The sequence below is a fragment of the Scleropages formosus genome, chromosome 20 (assembly GCF_900964775.1).
Source record: "Scleropages formosus chromosome 20, fSclFor1.1, whole genome shotgun sequence".
Classification (NCBI taxonomy): domain Eukaryota; kingdom Metazoa; phylum Chordata; class Actinopteri; order Osteoglossiformes; family Osteoglossidae; genus Scleropages; species Scleropages formosus.
The window spans coordinates 8,025,666-8,053,299 of NC_041825.1; the positions used below are offsets into that span (position 1 = coordinate 8,025,666).

The following is a 27,634-nucleotide window of genomic DNA, read 5'->3' on the forward strand; positions in this document are numbered from 1 at the left end:
TTTGGCATACGTATATTTTTTTTTTTTTTTTTTTTTTTTTTTTTTCTCCCCAGTGGATCAGAAGCTCTTCTGATGTGTTTCATTTGATTTTTTTTGCTATTTGTGTATTTGTCTGTCACTTATAGTCCAGTATCTGGACTGTGTATTGCTTATGATAATAAATAAGTAAATATCCCTCTATCTGTATATTTTGCGTATATAGGTAGATGGAAAGATGCATAGAATGTTTCTCAGGGATTATGAACCTGATACTGTTACCATGCAAACTCTACTGGTAACCATTCTTTGCTTTTAATAAAGCAGACTATTGCCTGACATTCTTGCCTTCTGCTTCTCCTTCTTTATTATTGTTTAGCTGATGCTTTGGTAAGAGGTCATTCAGAGTGTCCAATTTTTTTTTTAAATGTACAATGATGTCAGTTATACTGCAAAACGAAGCATCATTCTGTTTAAGGCGTCTGTGTAAATTCTCTATACAGGCTAATAGTCATATAAGAAAGAATCCATTCTGTACTTGTAGGTTGCCCAAGAGTCTCGTCTTTTCTCAGTTTCATCTTCCGCGTGATCTTCTCACACAACTTGGCCAGTCACGTTAGAATATAAGAAAGTGCAGTGATGGAGGGGCCACGTGGATGAGCACCGTGGCGAGGCATGGCAGTCACACGGCGTCCATGACATTGGCGAGAACGAAATAATTCCTCGCAGTCTCGTCTATGTGAGTACAGGACGTGGAAAAATCAAGGATCCTAGTCGATAAGAGCACCTTATCCTCGAATTGAATTATACCTGAATACCGACGGTCCCCGAGTTACAATTTTTCGACTTTACGAAGGCGCGATAGAGATACACGTTCAGTAGAAACCGTACTTTGAATTCAGATTCTTTTTCCCGGGCAAGCGATATGCAGTACAATACTCTCTTGTGATGCTGGGCAGCGGCAGCAATCCGCATCTCCCAGTCTGTCACGCGGTCGCTAGCGTATACAACCGATACTCTACGGTGTTGTGTCTTGCCAGCATTTTTTTGGCTACCCCTCCGTATCTGTGTTGTGTTTTGTGCATCCATCATGTCTACGAAATGCCCATCTGTGTCTCCTGCTACTGGTGAGAAGAAGAGGAGGGTAATTAATCTCGAGGAGAAACTCAAGCTAACTGTCCAGCATGAAGGCGGCAAGCCCGTGATGGCCAACGCACGTATGCTAGGCTATGATGTTCGGTAGGTTGTGCATTAAATGCATTTTCGATTTACGATGGGTTTATCGGAACATAACGCCATTGTAAGTAACCCATTATTAGCGATAGAATAGAATTATACATATCGATAAAACATTTAACATCTTCTTGCAGACCCCGTTACTCCTCGAACTCCATCTGTAAGAGTGGTGCTGTGAAGAGTTAATAATGAAAGCACCAGATTGCCCGTCTCCTTCATAACAACATGCATTGTTACCACAAGAGTGGAGAATGTGCCCTTCGTCTACCCATCAATTTTTATGCTTATGCAACCAACCAGGGCTCCAGCAGGCCATGGCCAATCGTAGGAAATATAGATCATAAAGCAGATTACGTCCAGGATGAGATTACAGGAACCGTTTTGTGGAAACGCTCGCCGATCTTAGAAGTTGCTCTCAACGGGAAACGAGCCGAACTGTTGTGTCGAGAAACCAGCTGTGTCCTTTGCTCACCGCAGCATCTGCGCGTTAATGCAAATCACCCGTGGCTGATGTCGAGTGTGGAATTTGGGACAGCGCTCTGCCTTCAGCTGCGCGCGAAGCGCAGTCCTGCATAGCACTGGACAGGATGAACCATGGCTGGTGTTGCACAATACACTCATTTCGGCATGTGAAATCTCGCAGCCCTACCGAAAATGGCTGTGGATTTAGTTTCAGAATGAGCTGGTGATGCGATTAACTGATAACTAATCTGATGACCTAAATGGTGTATATATACATACATACATATATGTATATATATATATTTTGCTGCTTTAAACTAAGGGTATGCTGACCTTCCACTGAAAGAAGCCCAACAGGAAGCATTAATGCCTCACAGCTCTTGGGCTGTGCATTTGTATAGGGGTTTGAATCCCGCTCGGTGTGTTTGGAGTTCACATGTCCCTCCATGCTTATGCAGGTTTCCTCCAGATGCTCTGATTTCCTTGCACCCTGTGAAGACACGCATTTTCTGCGAATCGATGGCTGAATCCGGTACGGTGCATTTGGCTGAATTTGCATTGGACGAACCGCTTCTAGAGCATCAGCACCACCATAAGCTGCTTTACATTTATTCACTTAGCTGACACTTTTCCCCAGAGCAACTTACAATGCTAAGATCACAATTATTAACCCATTTATACAGCTGAGTAATGTTACTGGAGCAATTAAGGATAAGTACCTTACTTGAGGGTACTACAGCTAGAGGTGGGAGCGAACCCACGACCTTTGGGTCCAAAAGCAGCAGCCTTAACTTACCAGCTATTCACCTTGGATGAAGGTATCGGCTAAATACTACTAAGCGATTGGTGTGTCACCTTAGAGGGAAGCATCTGCTGAATGAACAAGTATAGTGATGATTTTTGATGGCATGAGAACTAATTGAGCACAAGAGCTGTAGCCAAGAGAGGATTTTGTTAGCGGCTGGAAATGAGAGCGGGTCTTACTTTATCTCCTTCAACACCCTTTCCCGGGCACTTTGAAGACTCTGGAAGCCTTTGGCCGCTATCTGCACAGCACAGCCGGATGACCAACTCAATAAGCTTGCGGTTCTCTTAGAAAGCAAGCGACCGGTGCGTGGCCTCCTGTGGCGCTCCGAAGAGCCGTCTCCCCGCCGCGGCGTCCAGTCTGAGGGGCCGACAGGTGACCGGCCCCGGAGGATTCTTTCCCCTCCCCCGTCGAGCGACAGGATGAGGCCGCGGCGTCTGCTTCCACACGTACGAACAAAAGCGGCTGTTTTCAAGTCCCTCCTGGCTGCCCGATTGTTATTCGGGAAGAGTAAACACGTCCCATCCCTTTACTGGTGTGGCCATGGCTCAAAGGGTCCTTTGTTGTCCCGGTGGCCTTGGAGCCGATAAAGAGACAGGCCGAGCAAAGGCGGCTCATAAAAGCACATGCAGCCTTTCAAGAACCGACGCAAGAGTGTTTATTCATTCCACTCCCAGTCCATATTTTCAAGGCCATAAAGAAATACGTATCAATCACTCTTAGATCTACCTGCTAAAAATGAATCAAAATGAGAACCCAGAAGGCACTAATTTGAAGATGGATCCACCGTTTCAAGCATTAATATATTTTTTTCCCCCAGAACTATAATATTTGGTGTTTCAAAATAATGGGTGGCACAGTGGTACAGCGAGTAGCCTGCGTGGTGTGAGAGGATGTGGGTTCGATCCCCACTCAGTCTGTGTGGAGTTTACATGTTCTCCCTGTGTCTGTTTCCTCCAGGTGCTCTGGTTTCCTGCCATAGCCCAAAGACATGCTGGTCAGGTTCACCCTTAGTGTTTATGTGAGTGACAGAGCGAGTGTGTTCCACTGATGTATGGGTGAGTGACCCAGTGTAAGTAGTGTATCAAGCAGTGTAAGTCACCATGGTGAATAAGGTGTGTGGGCTGATAACACTACATAGAGTTCATTGGAAGTTGCTTTGGAGAAAAGAGTCTGCTAAGTAAAAAAATGAACAATAAATAAAGTGATGGATTTCTTTCCCCTCAAGCTGAGTGAACAAATTGTTCAGTTTTATATATTTTGTTATTAAAGGCTGCTGGCTGAATAGTTTATTGAGACTGTTTCAGGTGGATGTGGCAGCACTTGCGATACAGCTACGAGGCCAGTTTTTCCTATGAGACTGTTTTGAACAAGTGTGAAGGATATGTCCCCCATCTGAGTGTAGAGGCAGAAGGAAAAAACACGCTTTCTTCTCTTCCAGCTGTCTTCAAAAGCCCAGTAACTCAGATTGTTTGGTAGATAGAGGGCAGACAACGGCTGAGGAAAGAGCCTGCCAACGTTCGCCGTTGAAAGGCGCAGTCCTTCCTAACACCACTGAGCTTTGTGTGCTCAACAGAGGTGCATGAAAACATCAGCAAATACCTGGCTACAGAAGTTACAATAAACAAATATAAATTAATATAATAACTTGAAACTGAGCCATTCAAGCAATCTTATCTACAAACACAAAGGAGACTAAGTGCTTCGGAGTCAAGACAAGACGTCTGGTACCCCGTTTAGTGTCTCTGGATAATGTCACTGGACTTCCCCTGAAAATCAGAGTACTGTTTATTGTTCCCATTTGTGCATACACACTAAGATATATAATTACAGTTTATTAGTGTTTATTTCAACTGGCTTCCCACAGCTGGGTAGCAAACCACATTTTGTGAGAACTGCCCAGTGTCTATTCTCCAGGAAAATTATGGTATTAGTGAAGCTTCCTGAAAGTGCCCAACAAGGTGCCAAAGTGGCAAAAATAATCAAACCTCGAGGAGTAATTTAAGGTTTGACAGTCAAAGCCAAAGCACACACAATTATGCATGTTCATGGGATGAAACATATTTCCCTCAAATTACTGCCTACACTAAAATGTTAGCTTGATTGTTAATTTGGGGTTTGCCCGTTATATGCCGTAAGTCAGAAAATACTTATAAATAAAAATAAAAAATAATGGAAAAATTGCTTACCATGACACAAAAACCAGTAACAATGTTCTACTTGCAGGGCATAAATTGTTTCTCATGTTCTTTAAGACATTCTCCAAAAACTGGGAATTTGTTGCGCTCACGAATAAGCTACATCTGCCTCTCTGTTTGAAGTGTATCCAACATTTCTTCTGAAGAGACGGAAAACAAAAGCTACACCTGAAGACTTTTCAGTCCACATAACATTCACGTATTTGGTTTATTCAATTTGCTGATGCCTTTCTCCAAAACAACTCACAATGTCGAATTTGTACACTAACCTACTTAACTCATTCATACTGCTGCGTAATTCTTACTCTATCAGTTCAGAGTATGTACCTTGCTCAAGGGCACTACCGCAGGAATGGGATTGACACCCAAGAAGGCAAGACAACGAGTCTAAACACAATGCCACCTGGTGCCCAAAATGTTGAGTTACTGTTAGTGCTACATCATATGGTTTTTGGTATTTCGTCCACAAAGTACAGCAAACACAAAGTGTAAGGAAATCACATCTCTGGTTGTGTACAGTTGACCCTTGAAGAACACGGGTTTGAACTGCGTGGGTCCACTTATATGTGGATTTTTTTTTAACCTAATAAGTATATTGGAAAATTTTTTGGAGGTTTGCGACAATTTGAAAAAACTTGCAGACGAACTGTGTAGCCTGTGTAACTGTGTAGAAATACCGAAAAAATTAAGACGACTTAGGTATGTCACGAATGCATAAAATATATGTAGATACTAGTCCATATTGTCATTTACTACCATAAAATATACACGTAATATGTATAACATCTACAGTGTTTTGTATCATATGAGACAATAATGATGTAGCTACAGACAGACGATTCATCTTGTAAACAGACGATGTAAACTTACGGTATCGATAAATACACTGCAGTACTGGAAATGTATTTTCTCTTCCTTGTGATTTTCTTAGCATTTTCTTTTCTCTAGCTTACTTTATTGTGAGATTACAGTATATAATACAAAATATGTGTTAATCAACTGGTTATGTTATCTGTCCCATCCTGGGTATGTCCCCTCCCCCTCCATCCTTGCGCCCTGTGCTGCCGGGTTAGGCTCCGGTTTGTCGCGACCCCGCTCGGGACAAGCGGTTTCAGACTCTGTGTGTGTGTGTGTGTGTGTGTGTGAGCGAGCGATATCGGTAAGGCTTCCGGTCAACAGTAGGATATTAGTAAAGTTTTTGGGAAGTCAAAAGTTATACACGGATTTTCAAGTGCATGGGGGGTCGGCGCCCCAACCCGTGTTGTTCAAGGGTCAAGTGTAGTTACATATAAAACCAAAAGTAACAAGTCAAAAATCATGCCATGAAAGGATATAAACGCGGATTACAGCTACAAGAGCCAGTCTGTGTGGGTCCTGGAAGAAGAATGTCATTCTCTTAATTAATAAATATCATTAACTTAAGTAACAAGGTGAAACGGGACATGTCCGCACATTAATGTCCGCAGAAGAGGCACTAGGTTACTTTTGTTACGTGCAGCGGAACCCGTCCTTGTCGCAGGCGCTCCGCCTCTCCAGTTTGTCTGATGAGGGAAACTGAGAAGCAGGTAACGTTGTACTTTCGCAGCACACAAGGGCTTCGCAAATTCAAGAATCGCACAAAAGTGCCCAGAACATCCAGAGAGAAACAAAAAAAAGAAAAATCCCCATCTCTCAACAGCGTCGCTCTATAGAAGTTTTACGGTCTGCCGAGATGATTTACGGGACGTTTTAGTTTAGCAATTCTTACATAAATATAACGTTTGGGAGAATTTGCCCAAATGAAAGAGAAGCTTGCCAATGCTGGGGACTATTATGGGGTACAGGCTGGCTATCGCACATATTTCCCACTATTGAAAACCTTTTCCTAACATTAGAAAGAACCACTGCTTCGATTTCAGCCCTTGCGGACCCCGCGGCTCCAAATAAACAGCTTTTTGAGGTTAGATTCAGCGAGATGTGTTCCTACCTCTGTGAACAATGACCCCATTGACCAAGGATAGCCCAGAACCCCTGGGGCCTGGAGGGATGCACTCAGGCTAGAGGTAAAGTGGGATGTGAAAAAGCAGAGGTTTTGATTCCGGCGCAGAGCTCCGAACATTTTTCTATAGTCCATCGATGCCCATGTGCTGATGAGGTCGTTGCAGGAACATTTTATCTCCAACATCCAAGCAGGCATAAAAAGGACGGGAACAGTAGCCCTTTGCTCTTTGTCTGCTCGTTATCTGGGAACTTCTGTTTCCCTCTTTTTACCGTGTCCTCTCAAACTTGTATCAGGCATGTCGCATTGGACTGAATGGACTGTTTTTTTCCAGGTGCCCAGCTTTCCTCCCACAGTCAAAGGAGGTGTTTCAGGAGAACTGTTACCTGTGAATGTGTGTGACCACCCTATGATGGACCATTACATGTTTCTTATATTATTTAGAAGAGATCAGGCTGAGTCAAAAAAAAAAAAAAAAAAAAGTCATGATTCACATTCCAGTGAAAAGGTGGTCAAAAGGCGAGACTATGATTTTGTTACTTTGCAAAACAAAATCTTTGTTCAAATTTACCGTTTACCAATTTATGACCGGAAAAACTGCACATTATTTCGAGGCTGGGGATTTTGACAACTGGAAAAAGTGTCTTGCAACTTGTCCGATAGCTATTCCACGTTAATTCCGTTTCACAGCACAATTGTCTGCGCTGGAATTTGGGATTAGACCATGCGGGCTGATGCCTTCACTCGAGTAGCTGCCCTCGGCAACCAGTGGCAGACTCAAATCTTTATGCCACGTTCCCTGACAGCCGGGCAAGGAACAGGTTCGAGTGCACGCCGTCAACTCAATGGATTGCCCGTGATCCACATCTCGGGTATCAGTGGGGCGAAGAAGACGTCGGGACACCCGAGATGAAGTGGTCTTTTCTACAGGTTTTTTTTTGTTTTTAAAAGCAGCACTATGAGAGAGTTAAATCAGTGCAAATCAATGCCTCCCAAGGGGCATTAGATGGAATGTCTGCTCAACAAATAAGCCAGTAAGGACTTTGTTGCAGGTGAGAGACATAAGAGCTTCGGTCGTCATATCCCTACGTTCTAAAGCAATGGAATCACTTTGGATGCTCATCGGTCACCTTCCACGAACCGTAACCGAACAGATCGTAAAATCACTATCATAATGATACTTCATTGACAGCCCCATTGTGCTTTGAAGCAAAACATCAATAAACTGCTGAGCCTTTTACATCTGCAGACATCCACATACTGTAAAAAGCATGCATTTATCATTTTTATTTTCCATTCCAAGAAGTCAGTGACGGAGCAAATGAATCTACTTGCGCCACGGTTCTCACACTTTATACTAAAGGCTTGTTACGAAATCCAGATCGAGAAAATTAGACATGAAATGAGATATAACGTTATATAAATATACAAAAATTATACGCATAATTAAAATCAATGAGGAGGAAGGGCAGAAACTCGGAGAAACGCACACAGAGGGCCACCCAAACATCCACCCAGATGTGTTCCCTTAGCCCAAATTTGGATTATTTAAATAACAGTCCCAATAAAGCGGATGGTAAAAATAAAAGATGAAACACGGAAAACAGACTGTAATTAAATGCAATTAGCGAGGCCTGCAAAGAAAACAATAGACAAAGATCCATAACCGCGGCGCTGGGGTTCTGTGACGGGACAGCACACTCCAAACAAAACTTCATTTTCAAATTGATTAGACAAAAGTCCGTTTTGAGGAGGAATAATAAACGGTAGAAAATGTGATTTCGTGGAGCGTGCTATCTTTAGAGGGGCTTCTGACACACTATTTTGCCATTTGTTTTTATATGTATTGACACTGCAGTCCACTCGGGTTAACTTTTATTATTCTGCACTTGGAGACCGATACGTGGGATGATCAGGTTTCTTCTGCATGTTTCCGTATCTCCGCTGGGAGATACGAAGCCCTGCGCAATGTTCAGATGGAAACTAAATCCCCTTTTCTCATTGGGAAAGCAGTGTTGAAAAGCAATAATTGCTCTATGGGTTTAAATTGTGGAGCCTTTTCTTACGTAAATACCTAGTTATACATGGATTATAGACCATATAACCTGGAATCAAAGGTTATTAGGGCTAGGATGCAGTTCTGATAAAAATAATCCTTCAACTAAGTCATGTGTATCTGCTGCTAAATTCATTACTATATTCTTAGCCCACAAAGAATTAGAAAGGCATTTTTAAAATAGGTTTCCTCGTTGAAAATATATATTTCCCAGTACACACCCAGGAAGAACAGCTTTTTCTGTAACATCACAACAACATCTATTATTGTTCCGTCTACGCCGTGGTTTGGGTGTATCGCATGTCCGCATTTTCCATTCCATTTTTTTCTGAGAATTTTGGGAGAGGACAGGCCAGTCTAATAAGGTCTGGCGAAGAGCTGGACGACGAGGTCGGAAATGACGCTTCCAGGGGACGCTTTCGACCGCTCTTCGTCACCTTCGACCTTGACCAAGGGTAAAGGTGCGGAATGTCGGCTTTTCGATCACGAACACGGCACGCAAACCGACACCTTGGTCCGTTCACTAGTAGCAGTTCATGCATGAAAAGACAACGCTAACATTAAGAAGAAGGTGAAAATAACGTTCCTTTCCATGTACGTAAGAAAGAGGAAAGAAAGAAACCAAATAAAGCAGTTTTGGTCATTTTGATTGACAATACGGTGGGAGTTTCAATGTTCCCCAGTCTAATCCGATTCCCTTTGTTTTGGATATTATCCATCTATCCATGTAAAATTCTTTATTTATTCATTGATCAAGTTATTAAAGACTCCTCACTACCATACACAGATTACATTTCATCATCTAGCTGACACTTTTCTCTCCAAAGCAACTTACAATGTTAAGATACCCACCGTGATTATTTATCCATTTATACAGCTGGACACTTTTTACTGGTTTCTACAGCTGGAGGTGGGATTCGAACCTGTGACCTTTAGAGCCAAAGGCAGCTGGCAGCTACTACATTATCAGCCGCTTCAGATTACAAAATAAGGAAATGGCAATTTAAATACATTTCCCCAGTGGGACATCCCACTTTTTTGCAGGCTGGCTTGATGTACGGACTGCGGTTTCCCAGCATGCCGCGCCGAGCGCCGAGGACAGCCGGGGCACACCGGAGGTCCGAGCCGTCCTCTGAGCTAATGGAGCAGCGCCTCATGGTAACCAGTGTTGAAAGTCCCCGTCAAAGGCCGTGATGAGAGGAATCTGGCTCCATCCTCGGGGACCTTCTGGACCATGGTAAGTTCGCTCGTGGTGACACTTGTAAAGTGGTAAACATTCTGTCGGTGCTGACAGAGATAAAGTGAGTCGTCGCTGTATTTATTATAAAAGGATCAAGCTTATGTCTTTCATCTCACTTGTAGCTACAGATAAAACAATGAAAGCTGATGTCATGAGCGAGTCGAAGGGGGTCTTGGGTTCAACGCGCACGCGAACAATGCCTTCAACTCCTAAAGGACCAGCTCTGAGGAAGAAGTAGTGCCCAGGGTGAGACGAGGACCTCGGACTGAGGTTGTCCCCTTGGGAGGACGGGCAGCGGTGTGGAACCGGGAGGCTGGACGGATCTCAGAATCCCAGAATCCCAGAACTACGGGTCAGGTGAGCAGAGCTGCCTGGGACATTTCCTCCAGCTAAGGGAGCAATGGGCAACGCTAACAAGCACACAAAGCGAGAAGGTGCGCCATGTGCTCCATGTGCTCCATTAACTCCAATAAAGTCTACATAACACAAATATCAAAAGGGTTTGGCTATAAAATACATTAAAAGAAGGATGTGAATTGTATATTAACCACTTTCTGGAAGAAAAAAAAGAAAAACCTGTCCTGATTCAATTCATGGAAGACAAGTGAGACCGTATAGACTGCTGACAATGTTAAAACACTCAATGTCCTGTTGATGATCCAATGAGCGCGAATCTGTCGTTTTCCACACCATCACACTCTAGAAATGGTTTGCAGTGTTTGTTTTGCTAGGAGGTGTAGAACTACAAAAAAAAAAAAAAAAAACAGGTGTCATCTTGTTTCCTGGGATTATGTTTGTCATAATTTAACAATGAATTACAAAATAATAAAGTTTAGCATAGAAAAAAATTTTGAAATATTATCAAAATTATCATTAAAATATTTCTTAAAATATTATTTAAATATTTATTGGGTGGGGGCATGGTGGCGCCGCGTGTTTGGCCTGTGCCGGGGTCTGGGGTTCGAGTCCCGCTTGTGGTGCCTTGTGACGGACTGGCGTCCCGTCCTGGGTGTGTCCCCTCCCCCTCCGGCCTTACGCCCCGTTTTGCCGGGTTAGGCTCCGGCTCCCCGCGACCCCGCATGGGACAAGCGGTTTCAGATGATGGCTCTGTGTGTGTATGTGTGTGTGTTGGGTTTTGATGGGTCTTCTGAAGTGAATGGTGGACTGCAGTTTGACCAGGAACTTTTTTTTTTTAAATTCCCACATTTTTAAAAAGGGAGTAGGGAGGGCAAAGGTCTGAGGGCAGAGGATCTGTAGATGGTTTAACCAACACGGAGTAGAAAAGACAGGTTCTTGACAGTGTTGGAATGAGAAAGCTGGGGGGGGGGGGGGGGGGTCCGCTGCGCAGAAAGGAGCCGAGCACTAAAAAGCAGAAGCGCACAATGGCCTACCCATCGGTTCCCACCCATCTTTTATGGACGCAAGTTAGGTAAGTTAAAGGGGTCGCTGGAGTGTGAATAACAGGGACACGGACACCGAGAATGCAGCTGCCTTCCTTTCGGTCCTGCTTCGGCGGAGACAACAAGTCCCGTCTCCTTGACGCCCCGTCCCCGGAGAGCTTCTCGCACAATCGCTCTGGCAGCTGCGAGCTCCAGTGCCAGCGGACAAAGACGGGGAGATCTACCATTAACCTTCTCGTCCTCAGCCGCCGCACGCAAGGTCAAAAACGGATAAAGAAATCAAACACGTCAGCACTATAAGCTGTGCGCTGATTATTATTATTATTAAACTTCTTAATGTTTATGTGTGCACATCATTCACTTGGATGACTTTTTTTTTTTTTTTTTTTTTTTTGGTCCCTGAACTGTAATGGAAAATGTTTCCCCACTTTTATGGGAAAAAGTCCCATGGCCTAAAAGACATTAAGTGCATTATAAGCATGTCGATTTAAAGCAGCGATTCCCTGGATAACTCGCTTTTCACGTGCGCGCACAATAGAGCCAGGCAGCGTCTGAGCGGCCCTCGTCCAAAGGTCACGTACTGCGTCCTGCCGAGGGCTCCCCGGGTATTTAAAGCAAACGGCGATTCGGCTCGGCGCTGGGATCCAGTTAGCGAAGGGAAGGCCGCTCGCTTCTGCTCCGATACGAGTCCGGAGACATTCGCCGAGTCGGTCGTTTGCGCGTCCACTTCGTCCGCTTTAGAGAAGATGTTCGGCCCTAAACCTGCGTTCTGGATCAGTCCAGTGATTTTCTCACATGTTGTTTTCTGTCTCGGTCGGCGGCTTTTGAAGAGTCCCTTTGTTGCCCATCTGACGGGCAACCGGCCTTCGGATACATTTAACCTCCTCTCTGGAGACTGGTTTACGTCCCATAATCCCATCCGTAATGGATGCAGCAGAATAGAAACGATCTGGACCAAATTTGCAAAAGAACCATAATAAAAGCACCAAAACGGCTACTAATAAACAGAAACAAAGAGGCCAGTTTGATACGTAGTACGCAGATGAGAAAAAACAATTCTGAAATGATATAACTGACATCTAAACAGCTACAAACACACACACATTTTCAGAACCGCTTGTCCCATACGGGGTCACGGGGAACCGGAGCCCAACCCGGCAACTCAGGGCGTAAGGCCGGAGGGGGAGGGGACACACCCAGGACGGGACGCCAGTCCATCACAAGGCACCCAAGCGGGACTCGAACCCCAGACCTACCGGAGAGCAGGACTGTGGTCCAACCCACTGCGCCACCGCACCCCCCAGCTACAAACAGTAAATCCCTTTTGCGTATAGGTGTAAACTTCTTACGAAAAGCATGAACAGGGCAAAAACTAGAAAGATTTATAATATCTATAAAAACATTTCTATTACAGGATCACACACACACACACACACAACGGAAGTCAAAAAGCGTCCTCGATAACCTGTACTGAAATTAAAGGATTATTGTGGACACCTATTGACCTCGCGTCGTGTGCGCGCGTGCGCACGTTTAATTTATCGAGTTATATTTAAAGAAAGATTTGCCCTCCTTATTTGCCCCTTGCAAACACGTAACGATCGACTGACACCCAAGCGCGGAGTTGCCGGGAGACGGCGGGAGTGCGGCCGGCAGCCGGGGGGACGGGAGGCTTAGGGAGTCGGGGGAAGTCCAGGGCCCTCACATCTGCTACGTGCCCTTGGCGGGACGCCAATCGACCCACAGAGCCGTCTTGTTGGGGGTCGGGGTGGGGGGGGGAGGGTGTCGGGCACAGTCCCTCCCCGCTCCTCTGTGTTCCACTTAAACTCATTAGCAATGCATTCCTTCGATCGCGCGAACAGGACTCATTCAATTTCCTGCGAGACAAGGCTGTACAAAACTTCATTACGGCGTTCCACCCCCCCCACGGCCCCGCCGCCCCCATCGGCATCGCCCGGAATAAAGCGCGCGCGCGGCTGCTTCCTCCCTCTTTGTTGGGAATTTAAGTCTCCTGACGCACAAAGAAGAGACTCGTCGCGTCTTTCATACTCCGCCAAGCCGAGATTATAGGAAATATCAGAAAGCGTCGAGGCCCTCGGCCCGAAATCGGCGGCGACGCACACGGAATAACGGTTCTAATGTCCGGAGTCTCAAGTGCGAGGATTGACGCAAAACGCTTTCTCAGTTTTTCTTTTTTCCCCCCTCTCCGCAAAGGGGAAGTAGAAGCCTGGAGAATGTATCACTTTTTAAAATCTTACTCATAACCTGATTCTTCACCGATTCCAAATTAATGTGGAAAGAAAGATCTCAGGGGTACAATAGAAGATGCAGGCAGTTGGGGTTCGGTTTTGAAAGTCAACCAGAGCACCGGGGCTCGTGAGGGGGGAGGGACTGCTAAAAAAAAAAAATCATTCTGCGCTGGGGTTAAAACCCCGCTGATGGTCCCACAGCGTACTGGTCCTGACCCTACTTAAGCACGGCGGGACTCCTGCAGCGGGTTCACGGGACGAGCTCCATCTCTTCCCCCTGCGAGAGGCACAGAGACGTGCTTTACCGCACCGGACTGCAGGGGCCGCAGCTGTCCGGAGGCCGAGGGGAGGACCGCGGGTCGACTCGGGGACGCGCTCCGCGAGCTCCCCCCCGCCCCAGCGACGACCCGGCGGGATGAAGGCAGCCTGGATCCGACCTCCTCCGCTGACCGGAACAGTTTCTAGAGCAACGTGTTCCCATGCACCTCAGCAGCAGGGTGCGCCCTGGATCCTGTTCGCGGAAGGAGGCGAATGACATGAGGCCTCCATCTATCATAGAGAAGGAACCGGCAGCGATCGGTAAATTAGCCTGGATTTACTTTACTTTCAAGGAAGGGGATCGACAAGGGTGCAAGGCTCAAGTGTGCTCAACAGGCGACAAGAGGCATCAGGGACCCCAGGTGGAGACACCGGGGTATTGAAATAACGGTCTTCTATTTAGGGGGTTCTATACAAGCATTTGACAAGAAATGGGAATTCAAAGGAAGCAAAACCTCTAGATATCAAAAGGTATGAAGGAACTGAATACAGTTTTTTTTTTCTGTCATACGGAGGTCTGCATTTTTATGGAAAAAGTGCATTATGGGAACAGACAGTGATCACTTCTTCTGAAAGTCATTCACCGATTATCAATCGCTGCTTACCCAGTGCAGGATCCCAGTGGTCCGGAGCCTATCCCAGAAGTACAGGCAGGGTACACCCTGGATGGGGCGCTAGCCTTTCGCAGTCCACTGAAACACTACAAATGCTCCTTAAGAATGAAGAGGATTTGGCGTTATGGTGTGAAAAGCAAAATTGAAGGTATGAAGGGACTAGAGCAGAGTAAAACCCCCACTGGCTATCTGACAACATCTCTGTAACAGCGCCGAGGACAGTCATCACCCCGAGAGCAGCAGGAAGGGACCACCTCACCATCAGAGTTGGACTCAGCGCAGTAACAGCGCCACCTGTTGGCCCTAGAGAGGAATTTCCGTTAAAGCAAACATTTAAAGGCAGAAAAGTTCAAACAAGTGCTTTTAACTTACAGTAGTAGGGATATTTAGACAAAAGTATTCCTTTGACCAAGAAGTCAGAGGAAGGTGCTTGGCGGTGTTGAGCAGGCAGGGGACAAGTGCATCGTCTGGACGTGCCGACAGCTCCCAGCTAAGATTCAGGCGCAAAGGCCGCGTGGTGGTGCAGGGGGGGTAGCGCTGCATCCTCACACCTCCCAAGCTGTTTGGTTATAGGTTTGAATCCAGCTCAGTTTGAATGGAGTTTGCATGTTTTCCCAACGTCTGCACGGGTTCCCTCTGGGTACTCGGGTTTCCTCCCATGGTCCAAAGACTTTCTTTAAGTGTATTGGTGATGGTCAATTGCCCATAGCGTATGAAGTGGTGAGTGTGTGTGCTGTAAGCCTGCATTGGACTGGCATCCTGTCCAGGGTGTAACCCCATCTCAGCCTCGTGTCCAGTGATTCCGGGGTGGGTGACACCGATCAGGACAAGCAGTTACTGAAAATGAATGAATGTTCTGCCATACCACACTCTGGTAGCCATGAGAAAGTGAGGACTGGAATTTGGCAGGAAGACCTTCTCTTCCCATAGACATATGAAATTAATGAGCAATTATAAAATCCATCTTACAAATTAGCCAGTAGGACCGATTTCTTTGAAAACCTCCTGTCGGTTTTATTTGAGGTGCGTTTAACCCAACTTCATTTGAATGTGCTGTACATGAAATTATCTTGTGATGAATATACTTCTTACATTTTCTGCTAAGGACACTGATCTTGCGGCGATTGAGAGCAATGATTACCTACAAGCGGATCCATTGGAAGCGTTACCTTCTGAAACACAAAGCTGTCATGGGTAATGAAAAACGCACAGATCACGACGACAGCAGGTGGGTCAACAGCGCACGTTTACAGACGACACGTGTGGTGGTACCGAAAGGACATACAGAAGGTCTACTCTGGTGGAAGATATGTTTGAGGAGTGACAGTGTTAGATGGTGACAAACCGTCAACGTGCCACATTGGTCTGTTAAAGGTTACTTTAATTAGGTTTTAAAACATTGATTTCAAGCTTTGTAAAACCACAGGTCTGACATGTACAATATTTGAGCAATTGCAAAATTAAAACAAAACCTACTTCAGTACTGTTCATGAAAACAGAAGTTTAAGAACTAATTGTTCATTCACAATTTACAAAGAAATAAACGCATTTTATGTCATAAAAGATGCAAATGGAAGCTAGTATTTTATAATGAAAATACAAATGAACATAATTAGAAAGAATGGGTACAAATATTTGCAGTGTATTTGCATGTAACCTTTCTTCATTGTGCAAACACTGAATATACATTTTACAATGATTAAAGAAAAATCTCACTATCGCTATAAGATTGTCTTACTATAACAAAGATATCTCCCACAGAAAATAAAAATACAGTTTTTCCTTTCAGAAAATTAGGGCTCAATTTTCACAGGTGTCCATTTTGGTTGCACACGCTGCCAGTAATAGAAAATAAATTGTACAAAATGCCAAAAAAAAAAAAAAAACTTTATATTGAGGATGCGAAGTAGAGGGGACACTTTCTGTATTGTCACATATTGTGGTCACTCAACAATTCCATCTCCCCTCATTACAAAAAGTCCCCCCACACACACACACACACACACACACACACACACACACACACACTTGCAGTTCCTCAACTCAAAGCTGAGTGGCAACAATCTTCCTTTCACATGGGCTTCCAGGGCACACTTTGCCAGGACACCTCCATCTAACAGAGGAAGCCACGATTTGTTCAGACCAAATACATGTGGAATGTTTTCCCTCATCACAATTTAATAAGAAACAACTGTTAACATATTAACATTGTAATGGTGAGCACGTTACCCAACCCCCCCCTTGCATATGAGAATTAAAAACATTACAGCACAACTGTCCGTGCAGTTATGACACGGAGGAGGCCAGGTCGACGGGACGTGCTGGGGAGGAAGCAGGCGTAGCCCTCCTCCAGTGGCAAGCAAAACACACCAGCCACATAATATACAGACACACCAACACTAGCACTAGAACACCGCAAGTTCGATATTTTCACAGCAGAGTATCTCACATATTCAAAATTAAAGTGTTCTGCGGTTCAGGACCAATGCTGAACAGGTGTACATGTATGTCTCGCTTAGGTGTGCTTCATTCCCTTCAGTTCTCCTTTACCGTTACGCTGAAGGTCTTTCAGTTATTGTGCTTTCCAGAAACACTTTTGTGAAGCAGAACTGATCATCATAATGAGAAAATTTTTTTGCCCATGTGCTGTCCTATTGAATGATTCATTTAAAAAAAAAAAAAAAAAAAAAAAACTGAATGCATCATTAGAACATAAACACACAATGAAAGATAATAAAGAAAACCTGACAGCTAATCTGGTTAGATTTGTTAGTCACATTATGCCACTTAAAGAGCACCAAGTTTGTTAACCTTAAACACACACACACAAAACAAAAAAACCCCCAACGTGCCTCTTCTGAACTGCATTCGAGCAGATTCCTCTCCTCGGAGGTGAATGCAGAGCGACCCGGAGGCGTCTCCTCTGACCTTCCCTCTCCGTTTTTGGCACCGCACGTCTGCCTTCCTCGTCCGAAGTCTCGTTCGCGAGCCCGGCTCCACCGGAGGGTGAAGCGGCATTCGGCGTCCAGTTCACATTTCACGTGTACGCGAGTGCTTATGATTCAAGTGAGGCGAAACGCCACAGGACCGTAGGTCCGCTGACACAGTGGCACTACACTGAGATGGGACACTGACAGCTGCCAGGGAGTACTGTACAAGTAAGAGTCCACTGGTCCCATGGTACCCTGCTGACACCAATAAAAAACTAAAAGGACTGTACAGTAACTGATGTTATTGTCAGCGTAACAATGTCGAAGGTTCAAAAAAGATACAGTAATGCCTCGAGAGGTGAGTGGCAATTTCAGTTAAGACAAAAGGCCTTTTTTTGTATCTTACACAGGTTTTGCTCATCAAATGGAAAAAGAAACACCATATTACACGCAGAACCAATCCAATCCTTGTTGAAAAGTAGGCTGAGATCTTCCTGAGCAGAACTAATGCAAAAAAATTCATATAGTCCCTCCTTGCCATCTGAGGGATTGCAGAAAGACTAAAATAAAATTAAAAAAAGGTTCACCTTTGTTCTTGCTGAATAACTTTTCAATATGGCAAAACCCGACCGCTTGCTTGCTTTCGCGATGTGACGATGACCTTTCAAACCATCTTCGCTTATCATAAACAGAACAGGCCCTCAAAATACATTTCCCTCCCACTCAAAACAAGAGGGAAAAGCATACACAGATCACTGATAAAATGAAGCCACTCAATTGTAATGTGAACTTTGTGGACCTCATTCATACCTGGAAAATCAAGTTCTCATCCAAGTTGCTGTCTTTATGCAGCCATTCATTTTTTCATAGACATTAAATTTAGCTAAAAACTGCCATTTTGAGTGGCAGAATATTACCTACACATATACACTATTATTTATTCTGCATCTGCACAGGAAATGGCAACAGAGAACACGTCAGCATTACACACTGATACTTTCAGTCTACACAGAAGCTAAAAGCCACTGAGCAAATTCCTCAGTCAGATTGCACTGAGAGGAAAGGGCTGTCGTGAAAGAATTTTTTTTTTCCTCTTGAAAAAGTTAAAAACATGCTGACAATCTTATTTTTTAGTTTATAAAGGTGGTGTGATGAAATGCAGGACTGAAAGATGGGGTCCGGTGCTGGCTGTTACTCTTCTCCCACCACACTTCAAGAGTGGCCCTATTATTATTAGACTTCCACAGCCCACGGCCAGGAAAATGAGCGAAGGTCGGGGCAATACCGCTGGCTGACCCTTATGAGGCTGTCCTCTCGTGGGTCTGGACTTGATCACACACCTGGATTCTCCATCCATGCTGCAGAACTCCTGGCATCCCGATGGCATCCAAAACACACAGAGGTGCGGTTCTTACAGGACACGTCACGAGAGGCTGCCTCTTCGGCTCTTTCCAAATCATGAAAGATGTAACTGACTCAACGGCTTGACTGAAGGGTACAGATCATATCAGTCAGACAGAAGTGGAAGGTATGGGCACAGGGCTGCCACTGGCCTGTAAAGCAGTGGGGGGAAACCAGATAGGATGGTGGTGGTGTGTTGTGTTGCAGGGGTTCAGAGAATTCTGGAAACTGCTGGGTCCCAAACTTGTTGCTGAGGACGTGTGAGATTTTTGGCCTTTAGTGTACTGCAGAGCTGTTGGGATCAGGCCTGTTGGTGGCAAGGTATTTTGCCCTCATGCTCGAGGTATACTGCAAAAGGGGAGACAGAGACAAAACGGAATAGAACTGGGAAACAAAAAGGTTATTTATACATTGTGTGGGCTCACTGCACCCCCAATATACACAGCAGGTATGAGAATTAAACTACTGTACATCATAAAGCATTGTTTATAAATAGGAAAAAAAAAAAAAATGTTTGCACAACAAACAGGCTTCCCTCGCATAGAATGCTTAATTAGCTCCCAGTGATCTGCCTGGAAAGAGAATTCTCATGCATCAAGCTCTTAATTGCCATTAATTTAAATGGGGAAAAATATATATAGCATTTCTGAGCTTTAAAAAAAAAAAAAAAAAAAAAAGGTTCAAAAGAAAATCGTTTTGAAACCCAAGGCCAGAATATCACAGCTGCTCTGGGCACCTTGAATCCAGGCTTAAGACGCACACGTTCATCAAAACTGCTTATATGCAACACATTTGAGTGATCTATGCGTTCCTTTGTTTTCCCCCCCCCCCATCTTCTTTCCCTCTCACAATATGTGCTACTTTAATCTCTCTTTCATTGTGTGGGCTAGGGTTGCGAATTGGGTTCAGTCTGTGTGGAGTTTGCACATTCTCTCCTTGTTCGCATGGGCTTCCTTCAACAGTCCAAGACATATTTCTGGTACATTAGCAACTCTAAATTCCCCTTAGTGTTTGTGTGTCAGTGAATGAATGTCTATGATTGTCCTGCATTGAACTGGCATCCTGTCTAGGGTGTACCCTGCTTCATGCCCTGTGCCTCTGGAACAGACTCCAGATCATCATGACCCAGTTGTACAAATGACTATAAATAATGGAGGGAATCTGTTCCTCTTCCATGGTACTTTTTAAAAATGCTTCTATTTATTAGAAATTGCTGTAGAATTGTAACCCATATATCTTATTCTCATATTTGTATTATTAGAACACTATGTAACAAGTCTATTTTTGCAGTTACTGTAATCACTCAATGATTATAATTCCTCTTTGCTGAGTTATTAGTGAAGTACTAGAATAGTAAAACAGAATCACAGAAAGTTATTCATAATGATACTGATTTTCAAAAGAATTCTATGCACTTTTTTGCCCCCCACTTCAAATTTTGAACTGATAGGGTTTGAACTGATTCCTTTGCACTTTTAACCTTTAAGACTTTAAAACTTTCTTTGCCCCCTGGTTCATTATTCTTATATATGACAAAGACTTCCTGTGCAAGTGGCCAAGCAGCTATAAAATAACAGATACATGTGGGACAGACACTGATCACTTTGTGCTCCTGCTTGGAATTCAAATTTCTGTTTTCTTGAGGTGAGCCGACAGGTCATTAGACAAAATTAAGGGTACAAATTCAATCTATTTGTACAAGGGGTGTTAGTTACACAAGGGAAGCCTGTATACATATTTTCAGGACAATTTTAGGTCTAGACCTTGAGCATACAATAAGTTCAGACTTCATAAATAAAATTAAAATGCATTAAACCCACAAAGAGACTAAGCAACTTTGTGCTCTTATTCCTGAGTGACAGAACACAGATGGCTCTAACACCTCTACCATACATGATTCCATGTAAAATGGCACGATAACAGTTCAAGCAGGACAGGATACCACATAAATATTTACAATAAAATTGAAAATATTTATAAAGGCATTAAAGACATGCTTTTGTTGCTGCTGTAAGGGTCAATGTGGGACCTTCACAAGTCACAGATGGTAACACAAACACAGATAAAGACAGAGTCATTTGGACAGCCTGTTATAAAGCACTGAGGATAGACCAAAACGACAGATTTCAGTTACCACTTTCCCTGTTAGATTATCCTTCAATTAGGTCTCCAATGCTGTGATCTTGATGATTTGAGGGGTTGATTTAATTCTGATGTAGCATGAAGGAGCATGTTGTTAGACAACACAGTGAGGTATGTGAAGTAAAATTCACAGACATTATTCAGACTGATGAACAGCTTAAACTGCACGATAATTTAGAGACCTCTCAGACACCAACCAGAAAACCAGACACCCCAGAGGACATCCCATTTATATATTCAGCCATACCATATGACACTGGACACATAGACAGAATACCATTGCTACCATACTTAACATTTCAACTAAGAAAAAAATCAATTTTCTAAAAATAGCTTGTAGTGGAGGTGTCAATAACCAGCAGCTACATGTGGTCAACATAATGATTAAGAATGTTCAAACATAACTTTAGAAATGAGGTTTTAGTATATGTGAAATGTACATAGATGAAGTATACATATACTGGAATACAAATACAAAGAGTCAAATAAGGCAGTTTAATATATCTGTGAAAGCTGAGTCAATGAAATCATGAATTTGTACTGTAGTGTATGTAGGTAAGATTAATATTATAATGGGTTAATCTGCCGCATTGATTATCAAGTGAAAAATTTTGTGGCCAGTCACTGGCACTGCATCCTGCAAATATGGAAAAGGCACAAAGGACTTCAGGAGAACAGATCTTTTCTCCAGTTACTCTAATGAGTGAACATTCTGAAACCTCTGCCTACCGGTGGTGCCTAAGCAGCCCCCGATGGTGCACTCTGGGGGGGACCCCACAAAAGTATCCAGAAGACAAAATCTAACTGTACCAGGAGTGTAGAAAAAGGGTTAAAAAAATCTTAAATCCACTGGACAACATAATGAACAGCATTTCTAGAAACAAATGCAAAAAGATGGAGTGAGACATCTCCATCCAGTTCAGACACTCAGGCCTGTACTGCTGCTTTGAAAAAACAAACACAAAAATAAGATTCAGTCACAGAAAATGAGGCTACACAATATACAAACTTTACATTTTGTTCACTTTACTATGTCCCTTCAAAAATAGTGTCAGCTTGCATGAAAAAACTAAAGTCTGTTTTCTCAATATGCTGTACATTCAAGGTAGCCAGAAATGAAACTTTGAGCAGCATGTTAATTTTTCTGCCAGTTACATATACATGTATATATACACACCATAGTCATATGCATGCGCACGAAATTCTAATGCTACAATCTTCTCATAGAAAATTTTAAGAATTTCAACTAAATCTCAGTCACTGATGAACACAAAAGTTCAGCCGATGCAATGCCTGTCTGCCATTCTGCACCCATTTAATTCAACAATTGTGCTCTTTCCTCTACCTCCTTAGTGCTTTATTTTCAAAACATTTTTATTATGCATATTTGACTTATAACGCACCACCTCGATAGAGCTTCAACGACCCCCCCACTCCAAAAAAAAAAAAAAAAAAAAGACATGGATCAATTGTCAGACCTCAGTGTGCATTAGATCAGAACCAAAGAATATATAAAGAGCAGAGGCACCCCACGAGAAGCTCACAGCCTTGAACGGAGGAGCAGGTACGGGGGTGGGACACATGCAACCCGAAGGCACGAAAGAGCATATCCAGTGGCACGATACGGTGTGAGGAAGCACCTGAATTTGTGGGAGGTGGGAGAACAGGACACTGGTTAGGCAAAGAGTGAGGGATTCACTGGAAAGGACAGGATAGGACAGGACAGCAGGGGCACTTTCAGTAGCTCTTCAGACAGGAGGTGGGGTTACCAAAGTCTTCCCGTCCAAAGTTCTGAACAGCCCGCTGCCATGGCATTTACTGTCTGAAAGCAGTCAGTACAACTGTGCAGGCGAACGGGAAAGAAAAAATAAGAAAAGCCAAAAAAGAAGCCTCTGTGGGCAACATAAGACACACTTCCATGCGACTGAAGGGCAGCACACTGGGCCCACAGCACCCTCACAAAGTGTATGGTGAAGAAAGCACAGCTGGTCAACAAATAGTTCTCAGAATAAGTGAAAGTTAAGGCTGGCACACCGCTTTTAAAATTCCTTCGTAAAATAAAGCTTTTCCATTTGATCTGTAAGAGAGTCTTCTAATCTCAACACCGGGTTAGTAATAGCTGTACTATGGCTTGAGTAACAAACATTTCCGCTAAGCAACTCAAAGTCAATGCTTCATCAGAATCAAAAAGGAAAAATTCCCACAAACATTGCCCAAAAATCATGCCACTTTCTGTTAATTTCACTTATTTTTAATATATTTACATTACGTATGAGAACCTGATGGATACTTGTGAGGAAATAGCCAGTTTCTACGTTTCAATAAAGGCTGCCAAAATGACCCTATGGAAAGTGTTACTAAAAGTGAACAAAGTGTGCAGACTTACAGAGGGTGGTGGGGACTCCCTGCCAATCAGTGGGGTATTCTCACACCGGGGGTTCTGAAAGTTTGCATTCTGGTTCCTGTGTCACAATACAGAAACGAGACACTGTTACAGCGGCACTGCGGCACTGGGGGGCGTAACACAGCCCATGGCTGCCCGGGGCTCCCGTCAGTGGCTCAGCTACTGCTGCCCCTCTCGCAGGACAAGGCTGTTCTCCTCCTCTTGGAAAACGACCATCCACCTGGGACGGGTGGCGAGGAGGACCTTCATATGCTGTACCCCTCAACTTAAGACAGCTTTTTCTTTTATAAAGGTGCACAAAAAGGATCTGTGCAAGTCCTAGGCAATAAAGGGAAAAAGATCTCTCCGGTACTATCTGACAGTCCATACTTCTATAAAATAGGCAAATAGACAGATTTCATGCAATGGAGACCATCCAAGGGCTGCTGCAGGCAGCAGCCTCTTGCCTTTTCCCTGTAAGTGTTAAAGCTGAAAGGATGACCTGATCCAGAGGCACTAACCTATACAGTATCAACATTTCTGCACTACTGTGCCCAAAATTAAGCCATATCAGACATGCATCAAATATGTAAACCCCAGCATCATTTACAAAACTGAAACATTTCAGAAGTGTGTCTTTTGGGCCTAAAGCGCATTTCAAAATTTGTTTAATTACATTTAATGTAATGTCATTTGTTTATGTTAAGCACAGTAAGCAGTAAAAGAGTACAATAAATTGAAAATGTATTAAAAATAAAGAGACTGATCTGCAGTAATCAATACCACTTGCTGCTCGGCTAATGCTCACATGCAAAGAAAATTATGCTGAATATTTCATCAGAGTAGAGCAGTACACACAGCACACAATTTAAATAAACTTAAATTTGGTTCATATGGTGGAATGTAAAATTATCTGTGCTTTAGAATCCCACATCTGCATCCAAGTCTCTCTTACTGTTGATGTAATGCGCTCATTATTTCCTGTGAGATGTACATCGCTTTGGAGAAAAGCGTCTGCTAAACGAATAAATGTAATGCAAATTCCTGACTTTAAAAGAATGTACAAGAGGGCCAATCCTAGAGCTCAAAAAAGTCTAAGTTAGAGGGCTGTGCCCATTAAGCACTGCTTCACCTGCTGCCCTACTTGAAGGGGTCTCGGTAGTGCACCCCGCTCATTTCCGTACATGATCGCTCGCACTGAGAAGAGCTGTGCGTCTCCAAACACTTGCGCTGTGGTGTGGGACCGGAGGGGTGCGAATCTTGACTCCATACACAGTGTGATCGCCGTGCGTCCCACTCACATGTACTCTGTGACGGGGGCGTTGCTGACGGTGTGCGCGGCTGCGGGGATGCTGGCCTCGCTACCGTAGCTACTCCCACAGCTGTACAGACTAGGCATGTGCACGCGGTACAGGTTATCGTGCGGCTGCCGGCCGCCGTGCGCCGCCGACTCCGCCTCGCCGTCCTCCTCCTCCTCCTCCTCATTCCTTTGGGACCGAGAACACAAGCACAGTGAAACAGAGCCTAAAAGGGGGGACGACTATTCATGCACGTCCCCATGCGGAAAGAGGGAGGTGTTTAAGGTGAGGGTGACCCTGACAGTCTGGCAAGTTAGAATTGCATTTGCCACCATAAAGAGAATAGAGAAAAGCATGCATTTGTTGATAGGCTTAATAGAGCACATTTAAAAAAAGCAAGGAGCAGAACTTATGCTTGGGGAAAAAAAAAAAAAAAAAAAAAAAAAATTTAACGGAATTCACAGAATTACATCAATTCCGCAAATTGAACCAACTTTAAGCGTACATTTTTGCATTCATTATTTGATGAAAAGGTTTCAGGAAAAAAAGATTCTCAAAAATGTATAAAATCTGCTGGATAAAAAAGGGAAGGGAATATCCACTTAAATAAAAAGGAATCAAATGATTACAAATTAATGGCAACGGAAATGAAAATACACCAAGAGCAGATTTGGAAGCCAGCTGCAACAAGCTGCCCCTGATAATCACCTGTAACCATATACCCACCACTCAGATTTCATGCCTTTACAGTTGACATACTGTACTGACTGTAACGACACCATGAGCACTACATGCTTCATCACCATTATTAATAGTCTCCTTTAGCACACTCTGAACATGAAATCTAGAAAAGTTACCAAATGCTTTCAAAGCTTCCCTTTGGAGAAGAGGGGGGGGGAAAAAAAAAAAAAAAAAAAAAAATCAAAAAGTACAAAAATGTCTGAAATTCTTACTGCTGGGTCACAAAACGAAGTGTCCAAAACTTTGCTGCCTATGATGACAGCAAGTTGCTCATTTCATTAAACAAAATAAATGTGTGCTCTCAAAGTAAAATGAGCATATGGAAAAAAAAAAAAAAAAAATAAGAAAAAAAATTAAGCGATGTATACACAAAATATTCTCAAATACTGATCACTTTTAGAAAATTAGTCACTGCCACAAGCTGCCTCCAAATTATGGAATAACTTTTTCTTTGGAAGCTGAAATCTAAAGACTACTGAGAGGAGCAAAGGAACTCTTTACAAATCAACTAACTAAATGCTAATTTTAAATATATTTACATATATTTTGGCCCGTACTTTGGAAACAGAGGATAAAATTATGCAACGGAGACTAAAGCTGTCTGTGCTGAACCAGTCCTCTCAAAGGATGGAACACACAGAGGACAGTACACGCCTTAGCAAAGGAAATACGTACAATATGTATGTTTTCTTCTAACTATTCGCACACCTCCAGGCTGTGCCGATTGATTTCTACTGCTTTCATTATACTCAATTATATTTAATGATGCATTTTATTTTCCAGGATTACAGCATTGTCTTGAACTAAATTAGTGAATCTGTTACATAGAAGAAAAGGCAAATTACACCCGTTATGTGAAACACAAAGTGAATCACAAAGTGAATCATCTGACCTACAGTTAACTACAGCAAAAGTACACAAAAAATTATCTGGATGACGCCACAAGGGGGCAGTATCCTTTTTCATTTTGTCAAAATCTAAGGTGCTTCTGCAAGCACACGGGCACAAAATGACCATCATACATGGGAAGGACAAGAGAAACACAGAGCTTCGCACACAAAAGCACAGCACTGCACCCTCCAGGGAGCTTTCTCAAGGAGCAAAGGCACAGTGAAAGCCCACGCCTTCCCAGGAGGCCAATTGTAAGGCATGTGTCGCAACCACTGATGAGCACATCGTGTCTGAGCAGTAAGCCAAAGCAGTTTCACAAAGAAAAAGACTGAGGACAGTTTTAAATCACTTCAGCAGGAATCCCCAGACTAGAAAAGCATGACCATCTACCGCGACCTTTTGCAACCATGTGACCCCCAACCGAGAGCACGTGCCCACACGCCACAGGTGCAGCACGTGGCCATGACAATACCAGTGGCTGAATGGCAGCTGTGACCTTTGTGCCTCCCAACCGCCTCTGACTGCCTATCATGGCCAAGCGATGACACTCCAGTAAACTCTTGGTCCAGTTGTGTTACGCGGTCTTTCCAAATCAGCGAGCGATAGAAATACAAGAAAAAAGCAACTAAATCAAAGAGGTGTGAATTGACCAGGTATGTCTTACTGAACTTAAAGAAGCAAATGCAGGGACCCACTGAGAACCTCAGTGGATGATGGTATCCAAAGGAATCCATAGGGACTCAATGAGGGCCTGAGTTTGACATGCAAGAACTCACTGGGGAACCTACTGGGGAACCTGCAGAGGACCTGAGTGGGAGATGCATGGACATCCTTAAGACCAGAATGGAAGATGGTACGAGCCATTGAGGACCAGGACAGAACCTGTAGAAAGCTGCAGAAGGTAACCTGGACTCACTGAGGCCCTGAGCACAGGATAGGAGAACCCACAGAGGACCTTTAGAGGAAAACGCAGAGCTGCTGAGTAGGAGATGCAGGAATTCACAGAGGACTTGAGTGGGAGATGCACGCACACACAGAGAACCGCAGTGGGACATGAAGGACCCCAGAGGACGCGAAGCGAGGAGCGGCCAAGTGCAGCGGCAGCAGCCCTTACCTCTTGCTCTGCCAAGTGTGGGGTACACTGCAGACAATGGAGCTGAACATGAGCGCTGTGACGAAGGAGAACAGGACCAGGTAGATGAGGCCCTCCACTCCGTCATAGCACACCCCGGTGAGTGCTTGCACGTAGTCCTGCGGGAGACAGCAACCATAACCACTGCGATCAAACCGAGGGGTCACGACACAGCTCAGGACAC

General features: G+C 43.9%; 1 protein-coding gene across 1 annotated transcript in view; it reads right to left on the reverse strand.

Annotated features, from left to right (window-relative positions):
* Positions 1–16,308: 16,308 nt before the first annotated feature.
* Positions 16,309–27,634, reverse strand: part of LOC108927365 (protein tweety homolog 3-like) — a 51,922-nt gene continuing 40,596 nt past the window's right edge. Inside the window, exons 11-14 of the mRNA XM_018740629.2 lie at positions 27,433–27,569; positions 24,690–24,875; positions 23,392–23,467; positions 16,309–19,211 (exon numbers count right to left, since the gene is read on the reverse strand). Of these exons, the coding sequence (XP_018596145.2) occupies positions 19,140–19,211; positions 23,392–23,467; positions 24,690–24,875; positions 27,433–27,569 (471 nt within the window). The 3' untranslated portion in view covers positions 16,309–19,139. The remainder of the gene's footprint in view (positions 19,212–23,391; positions 23,468–24,689; positions 24,876–27,432; positions 27,570–27,634) is intronic.